At 41.5% G+C, this 25,887-nt stretch overlaps 1 protein-coding gene across 1 annotated transcript in view; it reads right to left on the bottom strand.

Moving 5' to 3' along the window:
* Positions 1-225: 225 nt before the first annotated feature.
* The window catches only part of SPATA16 (spermatogenesis associated 16), a 79,289-nt gene continuing 53,627 nt past the window's right edge, over positions 226-25,887 (bottom strand). Inside the window, exons 7-11 of the mRNA XM_035334792.1 lie at positions 23,878-24,024; positions 23,551-23,663; positions 16,998-17,162; positions 12,615-12,698; positions 226-2,319 (exon numbers count right to left, since the gene is read on the bottom strand). Coding sequence (XP_035190683.1) covers positions 2,197-2,319; positions 12,615-12,698; positions 16,998-17,162; positions 23,551-23,663; positions 23,878-24,024 — 632 coding nt within the window. The 3' untranslated portion in view covers positions 226-2,196. The remainder of the gene's footprint in view (positions 2,320-12,614; positions 12,699-16,997; positions 17,163-23,550; positions 23,664-23,877; positions 24,025-25,887) is intronic.

The raw sequence follows: 25,887 nt of genomic DNA, 5'->3' as shown, positions 1-25,887 counted from the left end.
CTGCGCTGCGTGCAGCAAGCATCAGACCCACCTGCACACCCCTCTCCTTCCCACGCCGTCCAGCCGAAGTGAAGTACATTCGTGGGGTGAAGCTGACTCAGAAAGCCTTGAGTAAAACACCTGCATGGGAATCTATGCAATGCGGGTGGGTATTTTTGGAAAACAGCAACCCCCTTCCCCGTGGCAGAGGCTCCTTTCGTATTTCCTTTGTGGTGTTTCACAGATGAATTCTTCCGACAACTGCCTCAGTCTCTGGCTTTCTGGAACTAAAGGGCGCTGTAGCCAGCTGTTGGGCCAGGTGTTTCAGACACCTAACAGATTGATTTGGGCAACAGCTTCTCTCTCTCAATGATGAACTGATCTGTAGCGTTTTTCTGCCCTACCTGAATGTCAGAAAGTGAACTGTCACATCTTGTCTCGGGTCTGGGGTTCTCACAAGGCCCTGCAGTGAGCCTGGTACGCTGCGCTCAGTGCACCAAGATTGACTTTTTCATGTTGCACAGACTGTTTTCTCAGCGGCAGTGTCGTTTTTCCCCCCCAGAGATCACCTCTTTTCATTGCACTTTTTCTACCTGGAATGATGAAAAAGAGTATCCGTGATTTTGCATAAAATATTGCGGAATTGTAAACTAGTTTACAGCAAATTAAGAGTATTTGCTTAAGAGCCTCATGATTTACCAAACTGTGTGTTGACTGTGACTTGATGATCCATGGGGAGCAGTCTTTCTGATTTAGTATGTGTCTGCTCATCAAAGATGGATGATTGCCACTATGTGTCATAAAACTTCATCTGACAAAACCAACTCCATTGCAAAATAATGCTGTCTCCAAAGGGCAATAATTCTTCGTTTCTATGTCCCACATGTCTGAGCTTGAGCTAGCTCAGATTTTCTCAGAAAGATTTCTTTATACTTACTCTGTTAACGATGAACAAACGACTATCAAAGCTTTTGCTGGTTCTGTCTCAGTTTAAAAAAAAATCTTTTATGAGAGCCTAGGAAGATGGTCTGTGGCAGCTAAAAATCTGCAGGATTTAGACTCCTATCTGTGATAAATAGATAATGGGAATTAAGTGGCTAAATACCTTTGAGGTCCTGGATTTCCAATTAAATCTTAATGCTCGACTGGATTTTTTCTTTCTATCTTTTTGTTTTAAAGTTACCTTTGAATGAGAAATTACATGGAACCGAATCCTATTTTTATAGGTTGAGGTTATTTCCTTACAACGTAAATGCAGCAAAGGAAAAGGAAATGCCAGCCTTAGAACAGACTGCACACATCAGTTAACAATGCCTACAAAACATCAGCCGATAAGGTGATCTCTATTGCAAAGTAGGTCTTTTAAAACAAAATAAAATCTGTGATTCTGTGAAATAAAAATTTTCATCTAATGGAGGAAAACTTACCCTTAGGGCACAGACCAGAGCAAAGGGCTGCAGGTTCTTAACCTGGAGCAATGCTGGCCACTGTTTTTTGCTTTCTCTTTTTGTTGTGTCACGTTTCTTGCACTCGTCCAGGCTTCAGCTATAAGGTGCAGGCTCCCACTTGTCACCTTTTGCTAGTACCAATATCTGTAGTGTAAAGCACTAATGTGCGAGGAAGACAATGTGAGGCCAAATTCCTTTTAGCTAAGGACTGGGGGGACGCCTGTCCTCGGCACTTTTCGTGTGACAACCAAGCCAGGAGGATTTTACAGGGTGTGGGTACAGAATATCCTCAGGTCAGAAAATCCGTATGAGCTTCCTCTTGAAATTTAAGCCCCCTTGGCCTGATGTGCGCACAGGCTCAGCTCTGTAAAACCAAGTCACGGGCTACAGAGGTGCGGGCAGGTAGCAGGGTGGTAGCCCCAGGCAGTTTCCTGCAGCTGGCTCTATCTTAGCGTGGGTGTAAACCATTAGAAGCCCTCCCCGGCTTTTTCCTCCTGGATGTAGAGAGAAATGCACCACTGGGTGTTACTGTTTAAATAAACAAGACAATTTAAAATAAGCCTTGTGTGGACGTTTATTCCAGCCAGTTAAGGCTAATGAAGTGCAGGAGTGTCTTGCTAAAGATACCCCATAGCGAGTGAAAGGCTCATTAAGTGGAAAGGTGGCTTTTGCTGACCTATCTATCAAATATCTACAGTGTTAATTTTCTCGTTGGCTGTGTGGCCATGTCTTTAGGGCTGGTGAGGGACAGCTTTGTATTTCCTAGGCTCTAATGTTGCTGCGTATTTTGAAGCCTCTTCATTTTCATTTTCTCCCTCCTAGCTGCTCTCAGCCTTTTGTTCTTTAAGTAACTGTCTTCTACTTGGTATAAGAAGTCTTCAATTATTCCGATCTGCAATTACAAAGAAGTGTCAGCATCATGTCCCTTTCCCTGTATAAAAGCGTTAGAAACTTTGGCAATTAGTTTATTTCAGAACTAATTCTCATTAGAAAGCAAACCATGTGAAGGCACCTCTCGTACAATTGGCTGGAATAATGGTACATGATTTAATATTTTTTTTGTCCCTTTCTGTTTGGCCTTATGCACGCACAGATTCAGTTCTGTGAATTTGGATTCAATTACTTTACTGCTGTGGAATAGACTTCTTTCATTGAAATCTGTGCATTGAAAACAGAAATTTATCACAACTCTGTCTTTAAATGGCATTGAAAAACAGCCACTTTAAAAGGAAGGGATGATGAGGAAATTAATCTCGGGCAAGTCTTTCTTGATAAGGAAAGAGAACAGAAGCTTCTGGCATTTATATGCCAAAAATCAGCACATGGAGAAAAATGAGTATTCTGCATTGCTATGGCATGAACCATTTTTCTATTAAATCAAAATGAAGTTCTGAATAAATATGTTTTCCTGTGAAATATAATTCACTAGAGAATGGAGTAAGAGAATAGATGACCTGTGTCCCCCCCCAATAAAAACATAATTATTCTAATAAAGAGTACATTCAGCTAGATATACTTCTTTGCAGGGCTGATTTCAAAACTGAAAATAAACGTTCACAACCAAAAATAGATACTAATAGTCCTGTGTACGGGTATTCTGTGAGCACCAGGCATTCATAATCTCACGGCTCTCTCTCCCCATGCCCTACCTTTATTCATAACTTATGTCAATTTTTGTGATGTGCAACGTTTCTGTATGGTGCGGATGGGAACCATCTCCCTTTGCTCTGAGTCATGCTTGAGACCTAGACCCTATATGATGTGAGGATCTAAAGAATCAATCTTCCAATTGCATCTTAAGCTGCAATCTTTTTTTAAAAAAACGTCCTAATCTATCATCCTGACACTCATTCAGTGGAGCATTGCTTCTTTAGTCACAGCACCGAGCAGCTGACTGTGAATTAATCTGAGCGTGGCTCACTAGTGCATTTATTGGTATATTTTGCCGTTATTTATTTGTATATTGAGCCGTTAGGAAAGCGCTGCCAGCCCCGAGCTTGGAGCCCTGCGTGCCGGTGAGGGGCGTGCGTGTGATGGAGAGGCCACCAGGCAAGCACCGGAGCTCGTGGGCAATTGCTTCTGCCCCTCTGGGGTGCCGAGGGCACAGGAGCTCGGCCTCCTGCTCCCCACCAGCTTGCAAGGGAGCAGTTTTATCCTGCTCTGGGGACCCTGGTGGGCTTTGCTCCTCGGCTGCCAGGCGGGCTGCCACAACAGGCGCCCGCGGTGGTTGGGGCTGGCTCTGGTGTGACGTGCTCACAATATGAAGATGCAGGGGATTAGGGAAAGGAATCATTATGCTAGCCTCATTTTTAAGAAGCTGAAATAAAAGCTCAGGAAATCATTGATCTGCCAAAAGCAGGCAGGAAGTCTGAGAAAGACTAATCGCTTGGTGCCAAGCTCCAGTCCAGGGGCTCAGCCATATTAAAAACAACAACCAAGCCCCCAAGGCTGTTCTGCAACAGGCCAAATTAAAATGTCTCGGTGACTTCTGTGATTATAAGGGATCTGTTAGATTTCTGGGGGTAGAGCTCGTGTTTGGGCAAGCACAAAGGGTGTGAAGAGGCAGGGAAATGGATCCCAGGCAAGTGGGGAGGGGAAGGGGCGAGGGAGGTCCAGGAAGTGAGCAAAAGCCCCTGCAGCTCCTTTGGGACCATCCAGCGGTGGCCAAGCTGCTGGTGATGCCACCAGAGAGCCCGGGGTGGGATGGCGTTCCCACCAGGGCTTGGCTGCTGCTGTGTGCTTTTCATATTTATAGAATACCTGTCAACTCCAGCCCCCAAAATAAGTTCTAATATGGCATATCAGGGGTGGAAATAATAGTTGCTTACATAATTGCAATGCTACTGACACAGCTGATGAGCTGATGATGTTATTTGCACAGCAGTGATGACATTCAAACCCTCACTGACTTACAATTACACTGTATGTGCTGAGCCCTGGCACGATTTAAATTACCATACAAACACAATGAAAATACAGTCTCTTGACAAGATAAAGGGGGGGGGGGGGGGGGCTTAAAAATGTCTTTTTGGTGGCTGCAGTGTTCGGTAGTGCTTATTCATGGCTTTTTAGCTTGCACATTTCATTTTAAGAAAGTAAATTGGAAGCATTATGTTCTGCCTTTTTGCCTTGATTTAAAACCTCCCCGTGCCCGCTCTTCTGCTGTTTGACTGTGGTGAGCCACCTTCAGGGCTCTCGTTGGGAAATGCAAATTTTTAAAATCAATAGCTTCATTTTTTTTCTTTCTCTCTCTCTCTCTCTCTTTTTTTTTTTTTTCCCAATAAGTGCTTAAAAAGGAATCTGTGTGGATGGGAGTGTGCAGAAGGACATATGTCACAGCCAGCCCGAACGTGACTAGTGTAGGGAAGTGGGTTTTGGAAAAGTCTCGTGATTTACTCCCAAGCAGAGCAATAGCTGACCCCAGACTGCTGCTGAGCCCTGTTGCTGAGCCCCCCAGGGCTGTATAGCCAAACTCTGCAGCCACTACACAGGCTGAAGTGCCATTGTATATTCTAAAGCACCACTAAATCCCACCACGGGAAGAGCCCTGCAGGACTTCATTCACAGTGGAGCGTTCACTGCTGGTGTTGCCAGCGATTCACAGGAGGATTCACCCTGCGCATCGATGCCAGGTCAGTCCTTCGCCCTTCTGTACGTGGATTATGCTGTACGTGAATTATTACTTCATGGGTTTTTCTCAGTGTAAGTTCTCGAGTTGCTTGGTGACCTGAGCACTTATGGAGACAGTTTGGGCTTCAATGTATTTTAATCCTCCGCCAGCCCGAGGGATGAACCGAGGAGGGTCTCCTCAGGCAAGGCAGTGTGTGGTTTCCCTTTGGCTTAGGATCTGATCCAGACCTATGGCAGTTTTTGAAAGTAACTTTACATAGGTCCACACAAAGGTAAGGAACAAGACAGGCCTTGTTTGCAGCATACAGAAGCATTTCTGATCGTGTCCTTCTGTAGGTGTTGTCCAGTGATGGATAAAGGGGAGCGAGCTGGCAGTCCTGCTCTCAGATGCTGTTCTGATTCCCTCGTGGCACGGAGGACGTACAAGCAGCACCTGCTGCTGCAGCTGAACTGCAACCATCAGAAGATCTCAGTGTAAAGGACCTCTGGAGGTCATTAAGACCAACCTCCTCTGCAGAGCAGGCTTCGTGGGGTTTCCCCTCTTTTTCCGAAGCACCTACTGCTTTTGTGCTAGTGTCCAATCAGTCACTTCTGGCTTTGTCCAGATGCATCTGGTTTTGCCCTGAAAAATGCGCAAGGCTAGTATATTCTTTGCTCTTCCTATGCACTCATTGGGATAAGACATCCCACATATGGTTCCCAATTACGTGATATGTACCAGCTACGAAGAGAGGCCACAGAGATACTATCCATCATGCAGGGTGTTTTTGTCCAAGTCCTGATGGGCCACAGATGTCACGAAACTTGTCAACCTTTGCTGCGAGGGGGCTGTTCCAAGGAACAGATGCCCATGGCCGATGGCTTGCTGACGGTCCAAAGGAAGCTGCATGGCTTGTCCAAAACTGGGGGAGATATTCTCATCACAAACTAGCTTGTGTTTTTTAAAATACTGGCATGAATCTGAATAAAAATACAAAGATAGCAGCAATAGAAGAGTTTTCACCAGAAGAGAATTGCTGCTGAAGAGTTTAGAAAAGCACAAATGAAAGAGCCAGGACAAACTCCTGAGGACAAACTCATGTAGGAAAACAACTGTTTTTTTAAAAAATGGAGATAGAAATGCAGCAAGCAGACTCTGTAAACTGTAAAACCGTAAAAGTATGTGTTACATGGATGCAAGTGTATACAGGCTCTATACTGCCTAAGCATCCAAACTACTTAAATCCTGATACAGACTGGGGGAGGCAGTGTGAAAGAGGAAAGAGGTGCTTTTGAAAATGTATGCGGGAGCCATAAATAACAGGCATCAGCAAAAAGAATTTGGGGGCATAACAGAACTTACTCCTATTACTCGGGAGCTCTTAGTAATAGAAGGCAAATGAGCTGCCTTTAAACACGAAGCACCTCTCTGTGTTTTCCTTTGTACCCCAGAGCTACCTGGTGAAGCACTCGTTGGGCTGAATGAAGGAACCAAAGGAATGGTATGGAAAGGGCCTGGGGGGTGAGCAGGGACGGCTGTACGGGCTGTGGAGGAAAAGCTGAGAACATGCTACAACCATGATTTTACTGCTTGTGTGTTAAGTGAAGCATTTTTGAGCTGCTGTGGTTGGTTTTGGAAGGGAGTGGGTTTGCATATAGCACATCATCTCCTGAATGGCCACGGGCAGGCCAGAGTCAGTTCCCTATGTTTGTCTGGCGATGTAACCCACTGACCGCACAATTCTCACCTTGGACCCGCTTTTGGAAGTGTTCATAGCTTTAGATGCTGGAGCCAAAGATAAATGTGCTGTCCCTCATGCTCCATTTCTGCAGTTTCACATGCCTTGTGTGTGCGCACTGCCTTTCTTTAAAGAACAAGGTCTGACAGACAGCGCTGTCCACATTTCCACCCTGAAGGACGGAGTTTAGTGAAACACTGAAAAATTAACAGGTTCTTAACACGTTAGCAAAGCTCCAAAGCTAAAAGCAGATGGAAGAAAGAGTATTTGCTGATGGGAAACTGAATAAAAAACCTGCTGATGCTGGTAATGAATTACATTTATTAAGCACCTTACAATGGAGATGGTCCTTTGGTACTTTACAAGCTCTCCTGAATCACTGTCCAGCTCAGTGTTTACTGTGAGCTATCCTGTTGACTCGTGCTATCTTTCACAGCAGTAACAACACCTGGCAGCAGGTGTTTATAGGGCTGGAGACCTTTTCTAGCAGAGGGCAGCAGGTAAGCTGACTGCTCATGTATAAGTGACAGCATGATTAGCAAGGGCTGGGGAAATACTTGTCTAAATCCCTATGCAGGAACTGTTAATGTCCAGAATCGCATGTGATTTAACAGCCAGGCAGCGACAACCAGCTACATTATTCTGATGTCTGAGACATTTACTGCTCAGTTGCCACATTTACTAGTATTTAAAATTATCCCATTGACTTATCTCACCCTATGACTTGGTGGAATAGACCAGAGCTTCTCTTGTAACAAAACACTCCTTCCCTCTCGCATTACCAGTACTTTTGTTGTAGCTGTGATGAGCTACGAATTATGGGTATAAGTGATACATGATATTAGACCAATTGATTCGGCTGGAAAAAACAGACCCTCCTTCCCTCCTCCCTTTTCACAACAGATCTGTGCATTCGTGAAATGCCATGTCTGCGTCACAGCCCTGGGAAGAGAGCAAACCAGGAGCCAGTTTCCTTCTGGTGGTGGCTAGCCATTCCCTGGCTGGTTCAGGAATAGCCAAGCTGAAGCACAACTTGTGAAGCCTGCCAGCTCTCAGAACAAGCACCGTTCCCAGTGGCTGTGGCGTGGGCTTAGGTTACTGCACAGGACCCTACAAAGTCACATACAGCCAATGACTGCTGCAGTAGCCAGCGCAGTGCTATTCAGCAACACGTCCTCTTTGCATCAACAAAATATGAATCTCCCTCCTCGCTCCCCTGGCTGACTGAATGCCTAGCAGGTCTACGGCCCTTTTCCATGGTTTGGTTTTCAATTAAGAGATAATGTCAGTGGAAGAGCACAGGTCATCAGACAGTGTTCCCCTGCTGCTGCAGAAGGCAGAGCTGTAGTAAGCAGAGGTCAACTACTGAGAATCTGTGTGCCAGGCTAAAGGATTATATAATACGTTAGGCTAATTTTACTTCATTTTATATTCACATATATTAGTGCAGTTTTTGTTATATACTTATCCTTATGTAAGTTACATCTGTTCTTTTATTCACTCATCCATGTTTGCTCTGTTTTCAGATTTATGAAACAGGCATTCCACTGAGCTCAGCAAATGATGGGCATAATAACTTATCTAAATTGCAAAGTATGTGATGCCCTTGAGGTAAACTCAGATGTAAAGGTTTTATGAAGTGTCTCACATGTAGAAGTGTAGGGAAGTGTTTATTTGCCAACTCCTGTCTATCCTTTGGCTGTTCAAATGATGTTAAGAGGATCCTATGAAACCACTATGAAAGCCTAGGGGCTAAATGGAGGAAAGAAGCAGAACTGCATTATTATCTTCACAGAGCCAATATGGCACTTGCTACCTTATTGGACTCTCCTCTCTCTGGATGTCAAAAGTTTATGGTTGATGGGCTCTAAAGTATCTATTTATTTAATGAAAGGCCTCTCACTGTAACAATATTTTGAGGCTTTATTAATGAAGTTATTGTTATGAGACAGGAAAACAATCCCTCTTTTTTTCTTTTATTCTCTTACAAAACTGCAGAGATGTGAGGGCTCTGTAGAGGAAAGGAGGCCCCTTCTTACCCCTTTATGTATCTTAGATACCATAAACCCCTCCACCTGTCTGTAGCGGCTATAACATCCTACAGTGGCCATGCAGAGGCCTGATTCCTTGAGTTATTCAGGGTCAAGCTTGATCCTTACTTGCAGCATTCATGCTCACAGCAGATTTCACTTAAATTGTATGCACCTCTGTCAGCAAAAAAGCTAGCCAACAGTGGCCAGACCTGGCTGTTATAGTAGTGCCCCATTTCCTTAAAAATCAGTGGCTGGAGTACTCTTGTGGGACCAAGCTGAATTATCAGGGTAGTTCCCCCCATCTCTCTTGGAAATCTGTTCATTGCTGCTGAGCCTTGTACATTGGAAGTCATTGCTCAAACCGCTGGCCTGGCAGCCTCATTAAATTAATAAATTCAAATGTTATGGAATTAAGAAGAGAATTTACACTTGAAAATCCAGTAAGAAAAAATATTTTTCTGCCTCTGTTCACTGGTGAAGACTTGAGCCCCTTTATAAGGGGCCACTAGCTACTATAAGAGGACTCTGCATTCACAAGGATGGCTTCAGAGAAGTCCCTTCTCATAAAATGCTGATGGTGTGATATTTCAGTACCTTCAAGATTCAACCTATAAATTTGGACAGAGTCCACAGCCTGCTAGTACTGAGAAAGGCATCTTCTGAGCTGTGATGTTCCCTCTTCTCCAGCTAATCACTGGGTCATTTTTCTTTTCGTTGTATTTAAAGCTTCTGAAAATAATTAGCCCGTTTGAAAAATTGGTTCGCTTAAAAACATAAATTTGTCAGTGAATTGGGTGAGCAGTGCAATGCCCAAAACACTTGAAGCTACACATACATTACTACTTTGTCACTGCTGTAAATTCAAAATTGCCCAGATTAATTTCAAACTAATTTGATAAACCCTCCACTGTGACAAAAGGAAAAGTGTTTGGTTGTCAGGCTTTGTGCCCTGGTATGTCAGATTTCAGCCTGAATGAATTTTTTATGGCTGACTCTGGAATATAAAACTCCGAAAACAGTGGTTTGTAACGGCAGTTCTGACAGACCCTTTAACCATTTGGAAAATAGGCACAGCTATAATTCTGCTGCATTAGAGAAAAAATTTGAGTGCTTTCATTAGGTGCAACAGCTGTTTCTATAGCAAGAGCCAAACTACACTGGTGGTAGCGTAGCTGTCAGCTTCTCAGAGTTTTGCATTTATAGCTGATTGTATAAACTCCTTTATGTTCTTTTTCACTTCCCAATATATGTAAATTAATTCAATAGCAAAATTACAAATAACTACCTTGTAACTAGATCTATGTGAAGGTTCTTAGCAGGCTCCTACAATCAGTGACAGGCGATGAGCGAATCGAGAACCACTGAACTTTTCAAAATGGTTCTAGCACAAGTAAGTGACAGGCAGTAATCCATGCCACATCAGTTTTCTGTCACCAGATTTAAACCTCTTTAGTAATCTGTTAGGGTCCTTTAACCTGGTGTAACATTCTAAATTAGAGCTGATTTAAGTGAAACATAAAACAAAACAAAACAAACAAACAAAAAAGAAAAACACCACCATCAACACGAAGCCAAATTCCCTGAGTACTTTCCTGCTCTTCTATTAAGGAAGAAAATTTTTCTAGGAACATGCTGAATATGCTGGAATTAAATTTTGGAGAAAAGTAAAGTAGAAAATAACTATTTGATGATGCTCTCCATTTCTTTGTTCTGAAATAATATAGGAAAATATTTTTGTGTTATGAAACAGTGAGTTCTGCTTGGAACAAGATGCCCTAAATCAGATACAGTTATTCAAGCTGTCAAAAATGAAATGCAAAATTATTTTCAGAATGCAAACAAATTTTGAAGCACCACATTTTAAAATGCAGAGAGCAGATTTTCAGGCATTGAGTAAATTTTATTCCTAAATATAGCATTATGCACAGATTTGTGTGGCGTAATTTGGGATGCCAGTCCATTTTTAAATGTTAGTTTGATTTCAGTTAGGATTATACTGAAAGTTAAAGTATCCAGAGAAATGCATTTCATTGCAGATTTACATGTATATGTACAAATACATCACACACACAAAAAAGATGTTTTACTAAATTTACAATGAAATATTAGTTGGTGTCTGTTGAAATACAGGGAATATACAGGGATTCTGTGGGAATCTTTTCAGCACCAGCAACAGACTTTTAATAAACCTTTAATAAATATTTTGATATTGGTATAATTAATCTAACTTCCAGCCATGATCCTTTCTCTTCAGAGTTGTGAAAATCTGGCTGGTTATTTCAAACAGCTACCTGTGAATTAAAACCCCAACTTTTGGAAAAAACAATGGGAAAACTTTGTATCTAATACTTAAGTCTGTTGTCTGAGAATGAGAAAAATAACTGCCAAAGAAGCAGAGGGAATAAGTTATTTGTCAATATATTATTCACTCTTTGCATTCATATTTTTATCAATGTTTATTATATATGGCAGGAAGTATGTATGCAATTGATAAATGTGTATAATTTTATATTGCAGGTATTTGTGTTGCAAAAGCTTCTCACATGATCTGCAGGCAAGTGTGAGAGATAGAATAACCTGCTGTGATGGAAAAGCAATGTGAATATTTAATGTTTGCTTTACCTCATGAACAGTCAAAAGAGATGCAACTTGTTCTATAATTTTTGGCATTTAAGTTCTGGTTACTTTCTCCAAATATTTTGTACTTTGAAAACTTTTCTATGAGCCACCTATGTGACAGCTCGAGGAGGCATTACACCCGGTCCAGCTCACTCTCAAAGTTGATGCCTTCTGAAACTTTAATCCTAATGACTCGTAAATCCTGGTTCTGATCGTCCCTGTACCCTCCGCTCCTGTCACTTGTTTCAGGCACCTCTGTCCCATTTGCTTTTCCTACCCACACTGATGCAGCCCAGGCAGCTTGGGTTTTCAGTATGTTCCCTGAGATTTGACTGTAAGCCCTAAGTATCACAGTGGAACAACGTCAAGTCCTGTCAGTGCCAAAGTGCTCCGTCAAGTCTTGTCAGTGCCCTGTTGTCCGGACGTGGTACGGAGTGATTGTGCATCTGCCCAGGGCCCTACAGAGCTGCGAGATTCAGTGTCAGAGCGATGCTGTGGCCTGTTGGCAAAATTCTCCCTTCTCAGTGATGCATTGCCGTCCTGCTCTCAGAAGGGGCTGAATGTCAATAGTGTTGAATGCCCAGAGTGAATTGCTTTGTTTTGTAAGGCTCTGTGCAAATGTAAGATACTCCCATTACATCCCAGACTGACCTATTATTCACTACATCGGGTCAAATTCCTCTGCACAGAGAGCCAACAACAGGCTCTCCACATTTCACAAATCCTGTAAGAATTACATTGACCGGTTGCTGAGCAGACTCCAGAGAAACATTTACATGTCTGTTACATCTCACATCACCAAAGCCTCATTTGAGCTCCACTGAGGGACCTCATTTGTTGGGATGAGTTTTATTCCCGAACAACTCACCCCAATAATTAGCACAGTACCCATACAACAAAGATGGAAGAGAAGCAAAATTATCAGCCAAAAATAAGCTATGCAGATTTCTTTTTCATTAGATAACCACAAGAGACTATTAACATGGACAAAGGTCAGCCATAGGGGCTAAAGCAATAAATGAATATGTATTTGTGGTTAGTGCCTGAGCGCGAAGGGAGTTCAAGGCCTGCAGACAGCTTTCAAATGGCACCTACTTTCTTTTCTACCTTTTGAACAGCTCTGGCTCAGGTGGACATATACTCCCCAAGGAACAATATGCTCTTCTGCCCCTTCTGCAGGTTTTTACCTTCTCAATTTTATTCCACACACGTTCTTTATCACTCCTTCTTCCTTCAAGGGTGTCCATGGCATCTGCCATTAACGACTGCAGCTGCGGCACCAAGATAAAAATTATCAGTGTGGAATTCACACAGAAATAACTTCTCTAAATACACAGATTAAAACCTAATTAAAAAATCATTTGTACGCTGATGATTTTATTACTCATCTTTCACACAATGAGCACCGCCACCTCATCTTTGCTTCAGCCATTACACTGTATTATTGTGGATATAAAATACTTAACAATGGGGAAAAATCCACTGGAAATTTTGTATTTAAGCCTATATGTTTTTAGGCAGGCTATGTTTATACTTGGTTAAGGAAGACTCAGGTTGTAAAGAACAGAGGTTCCATATTTCATCCTTTAGCTGTCTGGGATATTCTGTGTCGTACATGACTGCTTTTTAGTATTTCTCCCAAGGCTAATGTATCATAATTTAGGGCAGCATGTAAAACCGCACAAGAGGACAACATTAAGCTGAGATGCTTTTCCTGTAGCTGGGAGTATCTAGCTCATTTTCCCTTCTTTTACTATCCTTTTTCTTTGGCAGACCCTTCCTCCTCCCCATCATTCAGCATAACAGACCATAAAAGCAAGGCTGACAATTTCTAGTGTAAACTATAAAAAGAAGCTGTAGGAAAATACTTGCTAATCTGTGCTTAGTGTTAGAGGGAAGGCTAAAATTCAGGTCTGTTGTAGTATTGCCTTACCCTGTACCTTCTCCATGCACTTGAAAAATGTTTTGGTCACTCTTTATTCAGTATCAGAGGGTTGTTAACAACATGAGTTGGATTCAGCGTTATCCTCCCATGGGTAGCCAGCACCAGCATTTAGGAAGAAACTGGGAGAAACTTCTGTTTAATACCTGGGGTAGTGCACTGCTCTGTTAGTTTTAATTCAAAATATTTTGTTGCCTAAATGGAGCAAACAATGCAAGGAATAGTTTTTGGTGTCTCTTCCCAAATTTGTTACACATTACCAGACTAGATAGACTGGATAATAATAATAAAGTGTAAGCATTCATACAGAAATTGTCTCTTCTTTCTGCACCTAGATTGGCAGCAGTCTAACATGAGTACAAGAGGTGATGAAATTTAAAATGTCAATGTTTAGGCTTATCTGAGCAAGATATAAACATGCTATCTTGAGATTCAGGGAAGACTTGTATTTCCTCAACTTTACCTTCACATTCAGGTTATTGATGTTAAAAATTCCCTGTCTGTGTCCCAACACAGGATAAAGGTATCTTTTGAATCTTACTTAGGGCCCGTTCCAGCTAACGCTGTGCTTGTGCAACCATTAAGTTTTGATGAAACTTTTTTTTTGGAAGTCATGCATCAGTATTCATGAAAAACAAAACTGCAAATTTCTGCCTCTGACTCTAATGCAAAAAGAGTCAAGAAGCTGTCAGAAATTTTCCATCAGAATACTTTTATGACAGATAATCTCCTTCTATGAATCCAGAATAGACACAGCCCAGAGATTAAGGGTATTAAGGGCAGAAAGGGTAAAGCACAAAGTCTGCGTCAGAGCAGGCGGAGGGGAACAGGACAGGGAAGGAAGGGATTTCTCGGTGGCTGTCCTTGGAGCAATTCTTCCTGAATAGGTTGAACAGGGGTCATTGGGGTAGGGACTGGGACATGGGTCTGCCACCCCCAAACCCAACCAGGCTGGAGACTTCACTGCTTTGGGCAAGGAGTTAAGCCAGGAAACCTGGCTCATTGTGAAAAGGGCCCTGTACCTGCTTTGGGTTTGGTTTTCATCACCCAAAGTTTTTCACTGGCTCTGATGGCAGAGAAAAGGTGAATGCAATAGGAGTGGACAGTTGGCAAACCAAAGTAATTCTCCCAAAGCTGATCTTTTTTGGAAAATCCCCTCCTCCAATGAAATTTTGTTTTTATTTTAATATCTTGTCCTCATTTGGTTTTAAACTGAAATAGACTTTTTGTTTGTTTGTTTGTTTCCCCGACAAGCATTCATCTTGATTAATCATGTACGAATAAGGTGACAGTGAAATCATAAACCTTGGACATGTTTTGTTTCAACAATTCAACTGTTCAAGCTAACTGAGATCTTTATTCTCCCAGGGTCTATGAATAAATACTAATCTAAAAGGCCTCAGCTGAAATTCTCTGTGCTATAGATTAGGACTTTATTTATTTAGTTACAGGAAGACATTTACAGAGAAGAGTTTATAACTGAAATGCCTTTGGGATCCTTGCTGTATCAGTGCAAATTGCACTGTTATAAATTCAACATGTTTTAAACTTTATGCAACTCATACTGGATGCGATAATAAACATTTGGCATCTTTAGCATTCTCCAACAACACAATTTAACTGCCTTCCTAGGTCATAAAGCCTTATCTCACCTTTCCAATGTAAAGTCAGAATGACCTCAGAGGAATTACTTTAATTTTTTATTAGCACAAGTGAGATTAGAATTTGGCCAGATGAGTCTTCTTCATGAAAAAATACCTTTAAAACTACTTAGATACCTCCTAGAAAGATAACTGAGGAGTGAGAAGCAGGTGGAGGGGTGCGGGTGCTGCCATCCTGTCCCTGTGGCCTCAGGCGGCTGCAGGCTGCCAGGGCCCACCAGTACAGCCCAGTCCCACCAATGCTTCCTCCTGCCTGCAGCCCAGTGGAGGGAAGAGAACGGTGCCCAGGCTGAGCAATGAGGGATCTTCTGCTTGCTGTGGGATGGCTCAGATGAGCAGGCCCAGTGGTGGGCAGCGATGTCCTGAGCTTGGTGCAGTTGTGATGTGAGCGGGGAAGTGGTCCCTCATGGCACCAGGAAGGGCAAGGGCCATTAATCACTCCCCGGTGAAGCCAATCTGCACACTTTTGCTTGCAGATGTGTTTCTTAACACTGTGATGTCTGAAGTTCCCTAAAATATTCCAGCTACATGGTGTCTGAGCCTCCATTTGCATACACAGACCAAAGATATAGTTTGCAAGAGGATGACAAGACAAAAAATAATAATAATAATAAAAAAATGCTGAATTAATGCATTTTAATGTTTCAGATAGAATAGCTGGTAGATATTTTCTGCCTTTTTCTTTTAAAAGACATTTTTACCTTCGGCTCAGCAAACAAAGCGTATGTGTTTTGTTGAAAGATTCCGAGCCTCTCACTGAAATCCTCCAGGAGGCACCCTCACTCTGCCCAGTCCTGTCCCAACAGGCCGAGGACCTTTGTCTGGGCTGGCCTGCAGCCTTCCTCAAAAAGGTTTCCAGGGAGGTCAGGCTTGTGATTACTACATGACAAGATACAGGCAGCAGTGTAATAGCCTGCATCTAGCTTGTGATGTACTGAAAATATTGCACCCTGGAGAAAACCTCTAACTGAAATATGTACCAATAACTCCAGACCCTTTAGTCAGCCTTGAAATGTGGGCCCGCTGAAGTTTAATACTGGCAAACTTGCATCAAAAGGAGAATATCTTCTTGTAATGCAGTTTCTTTGCTGTGTGGCTTCCCCTTCTCCGGAGCCCAGACCTCACGGCCTAGCAGGCCCTTGCAGCAGCTGCAGGCCGCTGCTCGCCATCCCTGGAGCTCTGCAGGGCCACAGACGTGTGTCCAGGGGCTGGCTTTGGGAAAACAGAGTCTTTAGACGACCAAAGTCAGATCATCAAAACCTGGCTGTGTTTACATGTGTGGACTGTGGGAAGGATTTTTTTTTTTTTTTTTTTTTTTTTTTTGTGCCAGGCTGAAATGTGTAAAATGTGCCAGAGCATGAGCTCCATCCCTCCATGTCAGGAAACCAAGCAGCCTTGTGGAAGAATAACCATGCACTTGCAGCACTTTCTAGTCGCAGGTTATTGATGCATTATCACGCTAGTAGTGACCCCGGTCTTGCCACAGCCCTGCTTGCATCACTGCTCTCACTTTACAAAGGGAGAGCCTGCTTCATTCGGAGACAGGTAGCAAGTTGTAGATGGAACTGGGAACAAAAATCTTTTTTCCTCCTTTCTCCCTTGTCTTATGCTTTAACCAGATTTGGCCTGCTTTGCTGCAGGTGGCTTCTGATGTTAGGTATCTTAACGTAGCACAATCTGAATAATTGCAATCATTTTCCCAGACTGATTTGGGCAGGTTTGGGGGAAAAGAAGAGGTTTTAAAAATATGCCTACAGATGAGTCATGCTGGTTCTGTAAAAGTCATCCTTGCAGGTGATTAGCATCTCAGACAAGGCACTGCAGCAGGATTTTAAAACTACTTCAGGTCCACACATTCAAAAAAATGAATTCCAGAGAAAATTGCAGCACAGCACTCTGCCCCAACTCTTCCCTCCCTGCCTTCCTGCCTGCAATTGCCAAAACAAGGTTTAGAAATGAATTCTCACCAGTTCAGCATCCTGCTGACTGATGTCCTGCAGATAGGGAATGGATGCTAGCTCAGCCATCGCTTGATTAATCACCTGGGACTGTTCCGTGACTTGCTGCAACTGGCCGAGGATGCTGGCATAATGCAACTTCTCTATCACATGTGAACACGCACAGAAATTGTCCTGTTTTCTCAGGAAAAGCAAGTGGGTTAGAGGAGAGTCACAGAAAACACACTTATCCTTTGAGTCTTATGCCTTGAGGCTTATCTTCATATATATTTACGCTGGTAATACTATAAGCAATATGGCATCCAGCACCTTTAAGATAATGCTTCTGACAATCTTTATAGAGGAGAAAAATACTTTCTTTCCACAATCTCTCTAGTCATACTAGAAAAATAAGTATGTAGTCATAATATATGTGAAGGGGAGAGAGCAGATAACAAACATGAATGCAATTTTCTCATTTGGAAATGGCTTTTCAATAATCCCCTCGGTTAAATATTATCTGACTTTTATGGATTGCTTTTAAAGTTTCAGTAAAGAGGTTGAGAAAACCATGTAATGGCTAAGCCTATGGTTTGTGTGCAGACTAGGGAAATCCATAGTTTTCAAATATACAACCTTGAGGAGCTAAAACCTGCAGAGGTGGTCTCTGATCCTCCAGGCACATGGTAAATTTTAAGTATGTGCATACAGAAGCTCAGCCAAGTGCTTGCATAAAATCTCAGCACCTGCTGAAGCATTTGATGGATGGCAGCCCTACTACCATATTTTCAAAAGTGTTCTGATGCCAAAAATGCAAATGAGCACCCTACTGAGATTTTCAAAAGCAATTTGGCCTAGATTCTTGACAAAATGTAGCCATTGCTTATCTGAATGCTCAGCCATTCTGAGTTAAATTTCCATTCATCTAATCAGGGTTGTGAATGTATTTAAGTGCCTGAAATTGCAAGTATTGGCATAGATTTTCAAAAACACTTCCAGTATTTTTAGCAGACCTTTGTTCTGGCGGTACCATATGGTGGCGTTTTGATGCTGCCATTTACATACGCTTTGGTTCCCAGGTAGCTGATTCTAGGTCCAATCGTACAGTGAGCAGGGAGAATGGAAAGTTTTGAATTAAATTTATTTTTAAACAAATGGTGTCCTGCCTTTAAGATCCACTTCTCTTGACCAAGAATCTTGATCTTTTGATCTGATCTTGATTTTGGTTTTGCAGAAATTTGCACTGAGAAAGCATCAAGTGGTTATAGAAATTGTTACCAAAATGACTAAAAGCATCATTCTTATATCATATTTAAGATTTTAATAGCAATACTCTTCCTCCTTTACTTATGGAAAAAATTTTAATCCCTTTTAATATAATATATAGCATAATTGTAAAGTAATATGAAATAAAAGACCATACTTTGGAGACCAATGTCAGGAATTCAGCTATAATCTAGGAGGTCCAGATATGAAAGCAACTGAGAAAGAAAGAACTGAGCCAATGAATTTCCATTAGCACCAGACACTGCACAGGGAAGAGGAGCTCTGGTCAGCAGTTCTTTCAGTATTGCAGATAGCTCCAGTCAGCTGTGTTTGGAGAGGTTAATTTAAACCCAAGTATCACAGAGCAGAGATGCCAGCGTGGTAGAAGATACCTCTTTTGAGAGAAGTGTGGTTTGATTAGTCTATTAATGAAAATGCCAAGAGCTTATTATCTTTCTCAATAAACATAATGGAGGGCTAAATTCTAAAGAGAGTAAACAACTGAAAAGGGAAGGGGGAGATAAAAGATGATGATAACAGAAGGACCATTGTGTATAAATAGGTAAAAGTAATACTGGGGTGGCAATTAAGCTTCTTATAATTCAGGTTGAAGGTCTTCAGTGTGTTACAGCAAGAGTAGAAATATCAGAAAGCCCAGCTAGTTCTAAGGCAGATTTTACTCAATTTATGAGCAGGATATTATGTGACACAAGGGTGTATAATAGGAGGTGATTTGACTTGAGGAGCCAGGAGAGCCGTTCCAGTCCTACCTTCTTATGAACTTCTGTTGACCCATCTCTAAGAGGGGAGACCAAGACAACTAGCTTACAAACTATTTTTATCAATTGAAAAGTCCTTTTCTGTGGGTCTGACCTAGTAGTAGTAGGATACATTAGGAAGGAAAAGGATTTCTGTGATCTCTGATATGTGAAATTGTAAGTCTGACACAGTCTAGTTAGTATAGCAATAGAGCAAGGAACAAAATGGAGCCCTGTCTCCAACTAATCATCGGTGTGTGAAAGCCAGATAGCTGTGTCTCCAGAGACAGCTGTGCACATTAAAATAAGGAGAAGCAATCAGTTAATGAGATAGAGAAAGAGGGCTCTTATCAACATAAAATAGACAAACAACATTTTAGATACAGCAAAAGGTTTTTGACTGCTATTCTTGAAATCCACCCAAAACATTTTGTGTAAGCATTAAGAAATGAGCATATTGAGTCATCAGCTGCAAAAGCAGGTAGAAATCCTCTCTCACCATGCTGTGTCTGTTGGGGGCTTCTCCAATGATTAAGAAAGTAAAAGCAAAAAGAAAACATTTTTTTCCTTACTTGACTCCCCAGAAAAATATGAGAGCATATCATGTAGGTATAGGAAACAAACTGGGCATCTGTGCCAACATGCACTCTGTGGACATACCAATATTATTTATGTTTATATTAGGTTAGAAGTAAATAAATAAATAACCAATGTCAGTTTTTGGTTTTTGGTTTTGTTTTAGAAAAGGGGTATTAGAGAAAGTTGAACATTGTCAGTGGTGGTCTTTCAGTGACAATGAAAAATGCAGAACGAGACAGTAAATAACTGCTATCAGGAGAAAAAATTCCACAGGGAACTGAACCACATGATGAGAATTACAAGAACTATAGCAGAATTCAAGGGGCTACTAAGCTGTGGTAAAAAAAATAAAAAAATAAAATGGCCAAGCAATCAGATGAAGCTGAAACCAGCTCAGGAAGGTGCAGTGAAGGTTAAGTAAAGAGCAAACGTAAATGGAGGCTTCAGTGAGAAAGATTTGGCTCATTTAATAACATGTCCCTTCATGTACTGAGAATTTTGGGGTGGTAGCTCCAGCTTTTGCTTTAATCTGATCTTAAAAAAGGAGTCATAGCTTATGGCACTTCTGTTTATAAAGTCAAATTCCTGAGTACCAGAAGTGGTAAAGAAAAAGCAAAGCAAAGTGGCTGGTCAGCCTAAAGCAGTGTCTGTCATATCCAGTACATGTGGCATGTCTAACGATCATCTTTAAGTGCACCACTTTGCACAGGTCTGGGGTGTCCCCAGTTGTTCTTGACAATTGTGGCATCTTTACTGGTATTTTTCAGCTCCAAATCTGAATGAAGTTATGCCTTGCAAAAAGCTCGGTAGTGTATTGCAATAACAAGCAGGAAAATCCATCATCATGTTTCTTTAATGCCCTTGGTATGCTCCAGAAAATATGTATGCTGAAATCTGTATGTAGTAAACACTTTCCCTCTATTAAAAAATAGACATCAAAACAGTGAGATCTGTAAGTGTACGCATCATGCTGTGAATCATATGGTAGGTTTTGCTCACCTTTATGAGATGAGCAGTCTAATAAGCCCCTCTGGCCACTGTTTCTCCTGTAAAGTAGCATCATGTGCCATCGACACGGGACTACAGGAGGGGAAAGGCAAACTTGGTGCGCACAAAGCAGCAGAAATTACCCCAGTGAAATCACTTGATAGAATAACTACTTGTCATTGCTGGTAATCTTGGTTGCAATAACAGTAGCTGCAAGTCTGACTGATACTTTTTTTTTTTTTTTTTTTTTTTTTTTTTTTTTTTAAGGCAAATAAAATAACCTTACTGTCATGGCTTGTGTTTCTGGGCAGCTGAGGTTTATGGGGTTTTACCACCAGCAGCAGACAGTGCACAGGGGCCAGACGGCTGTGTCCTCTCTCACGCCTCTTGTTTTGCAATGCATAAATGTCCCTTTGAGTTAAATGGGACTGGCTGTTCTTTATGAAGATGAGAGAGCAAATGAAAAATGCTCGGCTTTTTTAATCATTAGCTTCATGTCCTACCAACAGTGGCGCGTGTACAAATCATATAATTAACTGTAAGCTGTGTAGCTGCAAAACTGAGGTGGCAGAACTGACTTATATTAAGTGTGTTGCCATTGCTTAATAAGCTCTGCTTTAGCACTAAGATGCTTCTATGAAAAAAATCTGATTAGGACAAGTGTTTTAGATTGCACATTTGCAAATGAAGAAGAGGGTAGAAAGGAATATTAAAAATAAACACATTCCCTTATTGTCTTAAGGTAACTTGTAATACTAATGCTTGTATCTGAGGTTTGTCTTGCAGAAGTTTTAAATATAGTTTTTGTGACGGATAGCTGGTGGAATCGTATTTCTAGCTTGAAGAAAATTTTGGAATACTTTCAAGGAAGCAAAAGTGGCTAAATCTCTGCCAGGTCCATAAAGAGATTTTAATCACCAGTAGCAGAGCAGTTCTGGCTCCGTGCCTATCGGCATTATCAGGTATAATTTGCTTTGTCATTTTACTCTTTGGGTCAGAGAGGTTCTGTCTTGCCCGGATTATTTCAGTGCTACGGAAACTGAAGGGATAGTGAATATGTTCCTACCAATAATGGATGTGGAATTGGCAGCTGTTTGTTCTAACTCAGTGATGATCTCTTCTGTCTTGTGGTTTTTCTCTTCTCTATCCAAGCTCCCATGCTGGTGCCCTGGTGACTGGTTATAAATCTGTCGGAGCATGGCTCAGCCCTGTTACCCTGTTCTGCCTTGGGCAGACCTTGCCCAAACCACCTGGCTGCTATAGTGACCTCCTCGAAAAGAAGGCAAGTTTGCTGCTGGCTTGTAGTGCTGGGATTTCACCCTGTATTTTTGGGAACCTTCTTCTGTTTCAGCAAGAATATTTAGATGTCTGAGGTGGCGTCCAGAGCTGGTACAAAATATTACTGTGTAGGAGCAGTGTAAATTTATACAGCTAGTGGGGACTGGCTTGAGCAATCCCAGCATACCTCTCTGCTCTCGTCTTTTACAAAATCAGTTTGTTTTCTTTTCCCTATACCCTGGATGTCAGATACCATGTATCTCTGTTCAAACCATGTGGTCCTGTTCCTCCAAATTCATTTATAGAATAGGATAGTTTTAGGGAATCTAAAACATATCACTTTTCAGATTTTTTCTCTTCCTGATATTCTTTGGAGACTGACTAACTGCAATACTGGCACCTCAACCCCGGTAAGCTCTACATTATACCAAAAAGAATTGTGGGGTTATAAACCACACAAATAGACAAACAAACCCTGGGATTTTACAGGAGCTTTGATAAGGACCAGGGTTTTATTCTGTACCCAGTATCCAGTCCACCATTTGTGTATTCTTCTAGCTTTGTAAATGTTGAAGTGCAATGCACACGGCAATAGCAGGTATTTCACTTTCCCAAAGATGCTTCTCCTACTAGCAGGCACATCAATAACCTGGGCTTTTGGTCATCCAAAGGAAACATCCCATGGCTTCAGGAAAGAATAGGAAAGAAGCACCTGTGTGATTCCTAGTGGATGTGTGCCCTCAGCCTGCTCCACCTGCCTCACACTGAAGAAGATGCTTTATGAGCGCCCATTTTGGCAAAGCACTAAGCACCTTTACCTCCTACTAAGCCTGTGAGTTCAAGCACTTACTGTTTCAGCAGCTGCTCTCCGAGAGTAAAGGAGACACAGATCCCCCAAATATCTAGCTAATGTTTCTTCCTTGCTAGGAGTTGCTAAGTAGCAGTTTTTGTCAACCTCCTATCTGGTATCAAAGCCTAAGAATATAAATCCTGTGATTTGCTAAGACACCCCTGATGGGGAAATGGCTCCGATTCCTTCAACATACAGGAAACTAAAAAAACTGTTATTGCTAGGGAAAAAGCATTAACATTAGCATTTACAATCTGGGGAGGAGAGGCTTCTTCCACTTATTTTCAGGAGAATAATTTAAGAATTGAATTAAAACAGTCTAGTCTACATGCAAATTTGATTTTTGACCTTTTGTGCTAATCAAAAGCCATGGTGCTAAAAAGCTGTGTACATTATTGCAGAAAGTATGGACTAGAATTAACTAATATACCTTCAATATGTTTGTAACAGATTTGAAGGTTATTTCACATACTTTACTACATAGGGATGAGGATCTAAATCACTAGAAATACTTCAAGTAGCAATTATTAACTCTTGATGGAGAGCCTTGTGATAAGTGTAGAGTATTATGGGTATTAAATATACAGAGTAGTTTTGGTGGTTATGTGAAGTAGGGATATAATAGGCCATAAGGGTTTGAGAAAATTGTATGCAAAGTGATTTTAAACTGGGTACACTTAAACAATTAGGGCTTCTTTTAAAAAGTATCTAAAACCCAATTGAACTCTATTCCTAGCACAATTAGCTGAGCATTTCTGGGGTATGGGGAAAATGGACTACCCACCAAAATGCACACATCTTTCACTTGCACACTGACTTCTGCTGCTGCACACATGAGGAAATATTAAGTGAAGTTTATACCCACCGTTAATTTGGTGCTTCTTATAAAATCCATGACTGGCATGATCTTTTTCCCAACAGTCTCCCAATGTCTTCTTGATTCTTCTTCAGTGAAAGGACTGAAAGGTGATTTCCTGTCTAGGAAATGAAATCACAAACTGCACACCATGTTTATTAATGTACATTTTGCATAGAGGATCTAGCAGGATGATGGGTAAACTAGAGGAGTCTGATGGATTCAGAGATTCAGGCATAGATAAATGGGTCCTGAGAGATCCCTGGTCCCCCTCACTCAGCAAGGTTTGAGGAGGTCACCCCTGAGCTATCACATCTATTAAGCAAGTTGGCGTACCTGAAAAGATTGGCAGTTTTCTAGTTGACAGCTTTTCCAATGTTTTTCCAATGTTTTTGTTTCTGAAACCCAGAGTTAGTAAGTACTGCTGGGGAGGAGGAGAAGACCACTCAGTTGTCTGTGGCAAGATATGAAGTCCATGAGGATCTGGAATATGAAAATGAAAGTAATTTCCGCTGTCACATTTCTTTTTAGTTGCAATAGATGCTACCTTTTTTGGAGGAAAATACAGGAAGTCTAAGAAGGAAAGAAATGTAATCCTAAAAGCTTGCCACAACATAGGTGACCAAAAAACCTTTCCAGCTGTCAGTGGGTTTTGAAATTCCAGACTTTGCAACCTTTTCCATCAACAGCTTAAATTTTGCTGATGCATTGGATAAAACAAGTTCTTTCTGTTATTACACTTTTCAATGCTGATCATCCAATGTATTAATAATTCAGTTTTTCATGAATGCAAGATCCTTATTTTTTTAACTGCGAAACAAGCTGAAGTTTTTCCCTGAATTTCTGATGTTTGATTTTTTACAGCTGTGGGTTTTTACTGTCACCACCACCATAGTCCCAGGCTATGTTTGTGCAGTGGCTTGTCCAGAGTTTGTGATGCCCCTGCTGAAATGCCAGCATATCTGGCTGCCCCAGCCTGAGTGAGGACAGATGCTCAGAGAAATTGCATAAACCACCTTTGCTTGGGGAACTAGACCAGCCCTTTCTTTCTTCTCCTTCCCCTGCAAAAAATAAACCTAGATTGAATGTCAGTGTCACTTTTCACAAAGGAGTGCTCTGTTTTCAGTGAGCTCTGCTTTTAAGATGCCAGGCTGTGCGGTCACAGTGACAAATGGAGAACCCCCTTCAGAGCTCCCTGGACTTAACCGTACATAAATCAAAGCGAGTGGACCTGATATTTCCCTTGCAGCCTGCTCTGCTTCTGATGGATTCTCAATTTTGAAACAAACTGCATTGTGCGCTTGTATTTAAATGTGTGTCTGCTTCTCTTCCTTGGCAATAAGGAAAACTTTGAAATCAATTCAGTCCTTGCATTATAGCAGAACATGGACTAAAGTTGGACGAGTGATTGCTACAGAACAGGAAGGTTATTTAAAATAACATGTTCGTGATGTGCCTGGTATTTCAAACCCACTGTTAAAAGGGGGATTAGCTCATGCTTGTAATTTCACCTATGTGAGATATGGACCTGCAGACTGAATGCTTGGTGGTACAACACCGATAATGGGTGCAACTTGTTCCTTGTGAGTTTTTTTTTTTTTTTTTTTTTTTTGGCGGGTGATGTGATTTTGGGATAAGTCTGAGAAACCACTATTGCTTCAGTTGACTTCAGCTAATACCATTGTGAGTTATCTCAGTGTTGAGGCCAGGAAAAGTCCTCTCTGTCTGAGAGAGTTTCCAGGACACAGAAGAGGGAGGTCAGGAGACTCCTGCCCGCATGAGAACCATTGTGGAAGCTGTGTGGCAGCCTCCGGGGCTCTCAGTCAGCACCTCCCACACACTGCAGTCTCAGAACCCTGACACCCATTTTTTTTTTTTTTTTCTTTTGCATTGCTTATAAGCAGAAACACAATAAGCACAATTATGATATTGGCTATCCCATTTAATTCCTAGAAAATAGTGATTTCAGAGCCTGCACTCGGAGAAACTTGCATAGGATTGAAGCAATTCTTTTAACCTACCGATTTTTGTAAACGAACACCCCTGAGTGCAGACCTGGCTCTATTCAATCTGTTTTATAATTGATTGAAGTGCTATAGGACCAAGCCCTTTCATCCTTTTATTCCTTCCTCCTTTTCTTTCTTGGTTAGGAGTGAGAAAATGCCTGGTGACACTTTCAGAAACATCCTGTAATTTATGAACACAACTGAATTTCAGTGCAAAACTTGCACGCTTTTGCAGCTTATGTGCTTTTGAAAGTCTCACCCTTGCTATAAATTGAGGGGGTTATGTGAAATCTGAATTTATCTTTTTTTTTTTTTTTTTTTTTTTTTTTTTTTTTTTTTT

The sequence above is a fragment of the Oxyura jamaicensis genome, chromosome 9 (genome assembly GCF_011077185.1).
Source record: "Oxyura jamaicensis isolate SHBP4307 breed ruddy duck chromosome 9, BPBGC_Ojam_1.0, whole genome shotgun sequence".
NCBI lineage: Eukaryota > Metazoa > Chordata > Aves > Anseriformes > Anatidae > Oxyura > Oxyura jamaicensis.
Note: the sequence above shows the minus strand (reverse complement) of the source record. Positions and strands in the feature narration are given on the sequence as shown.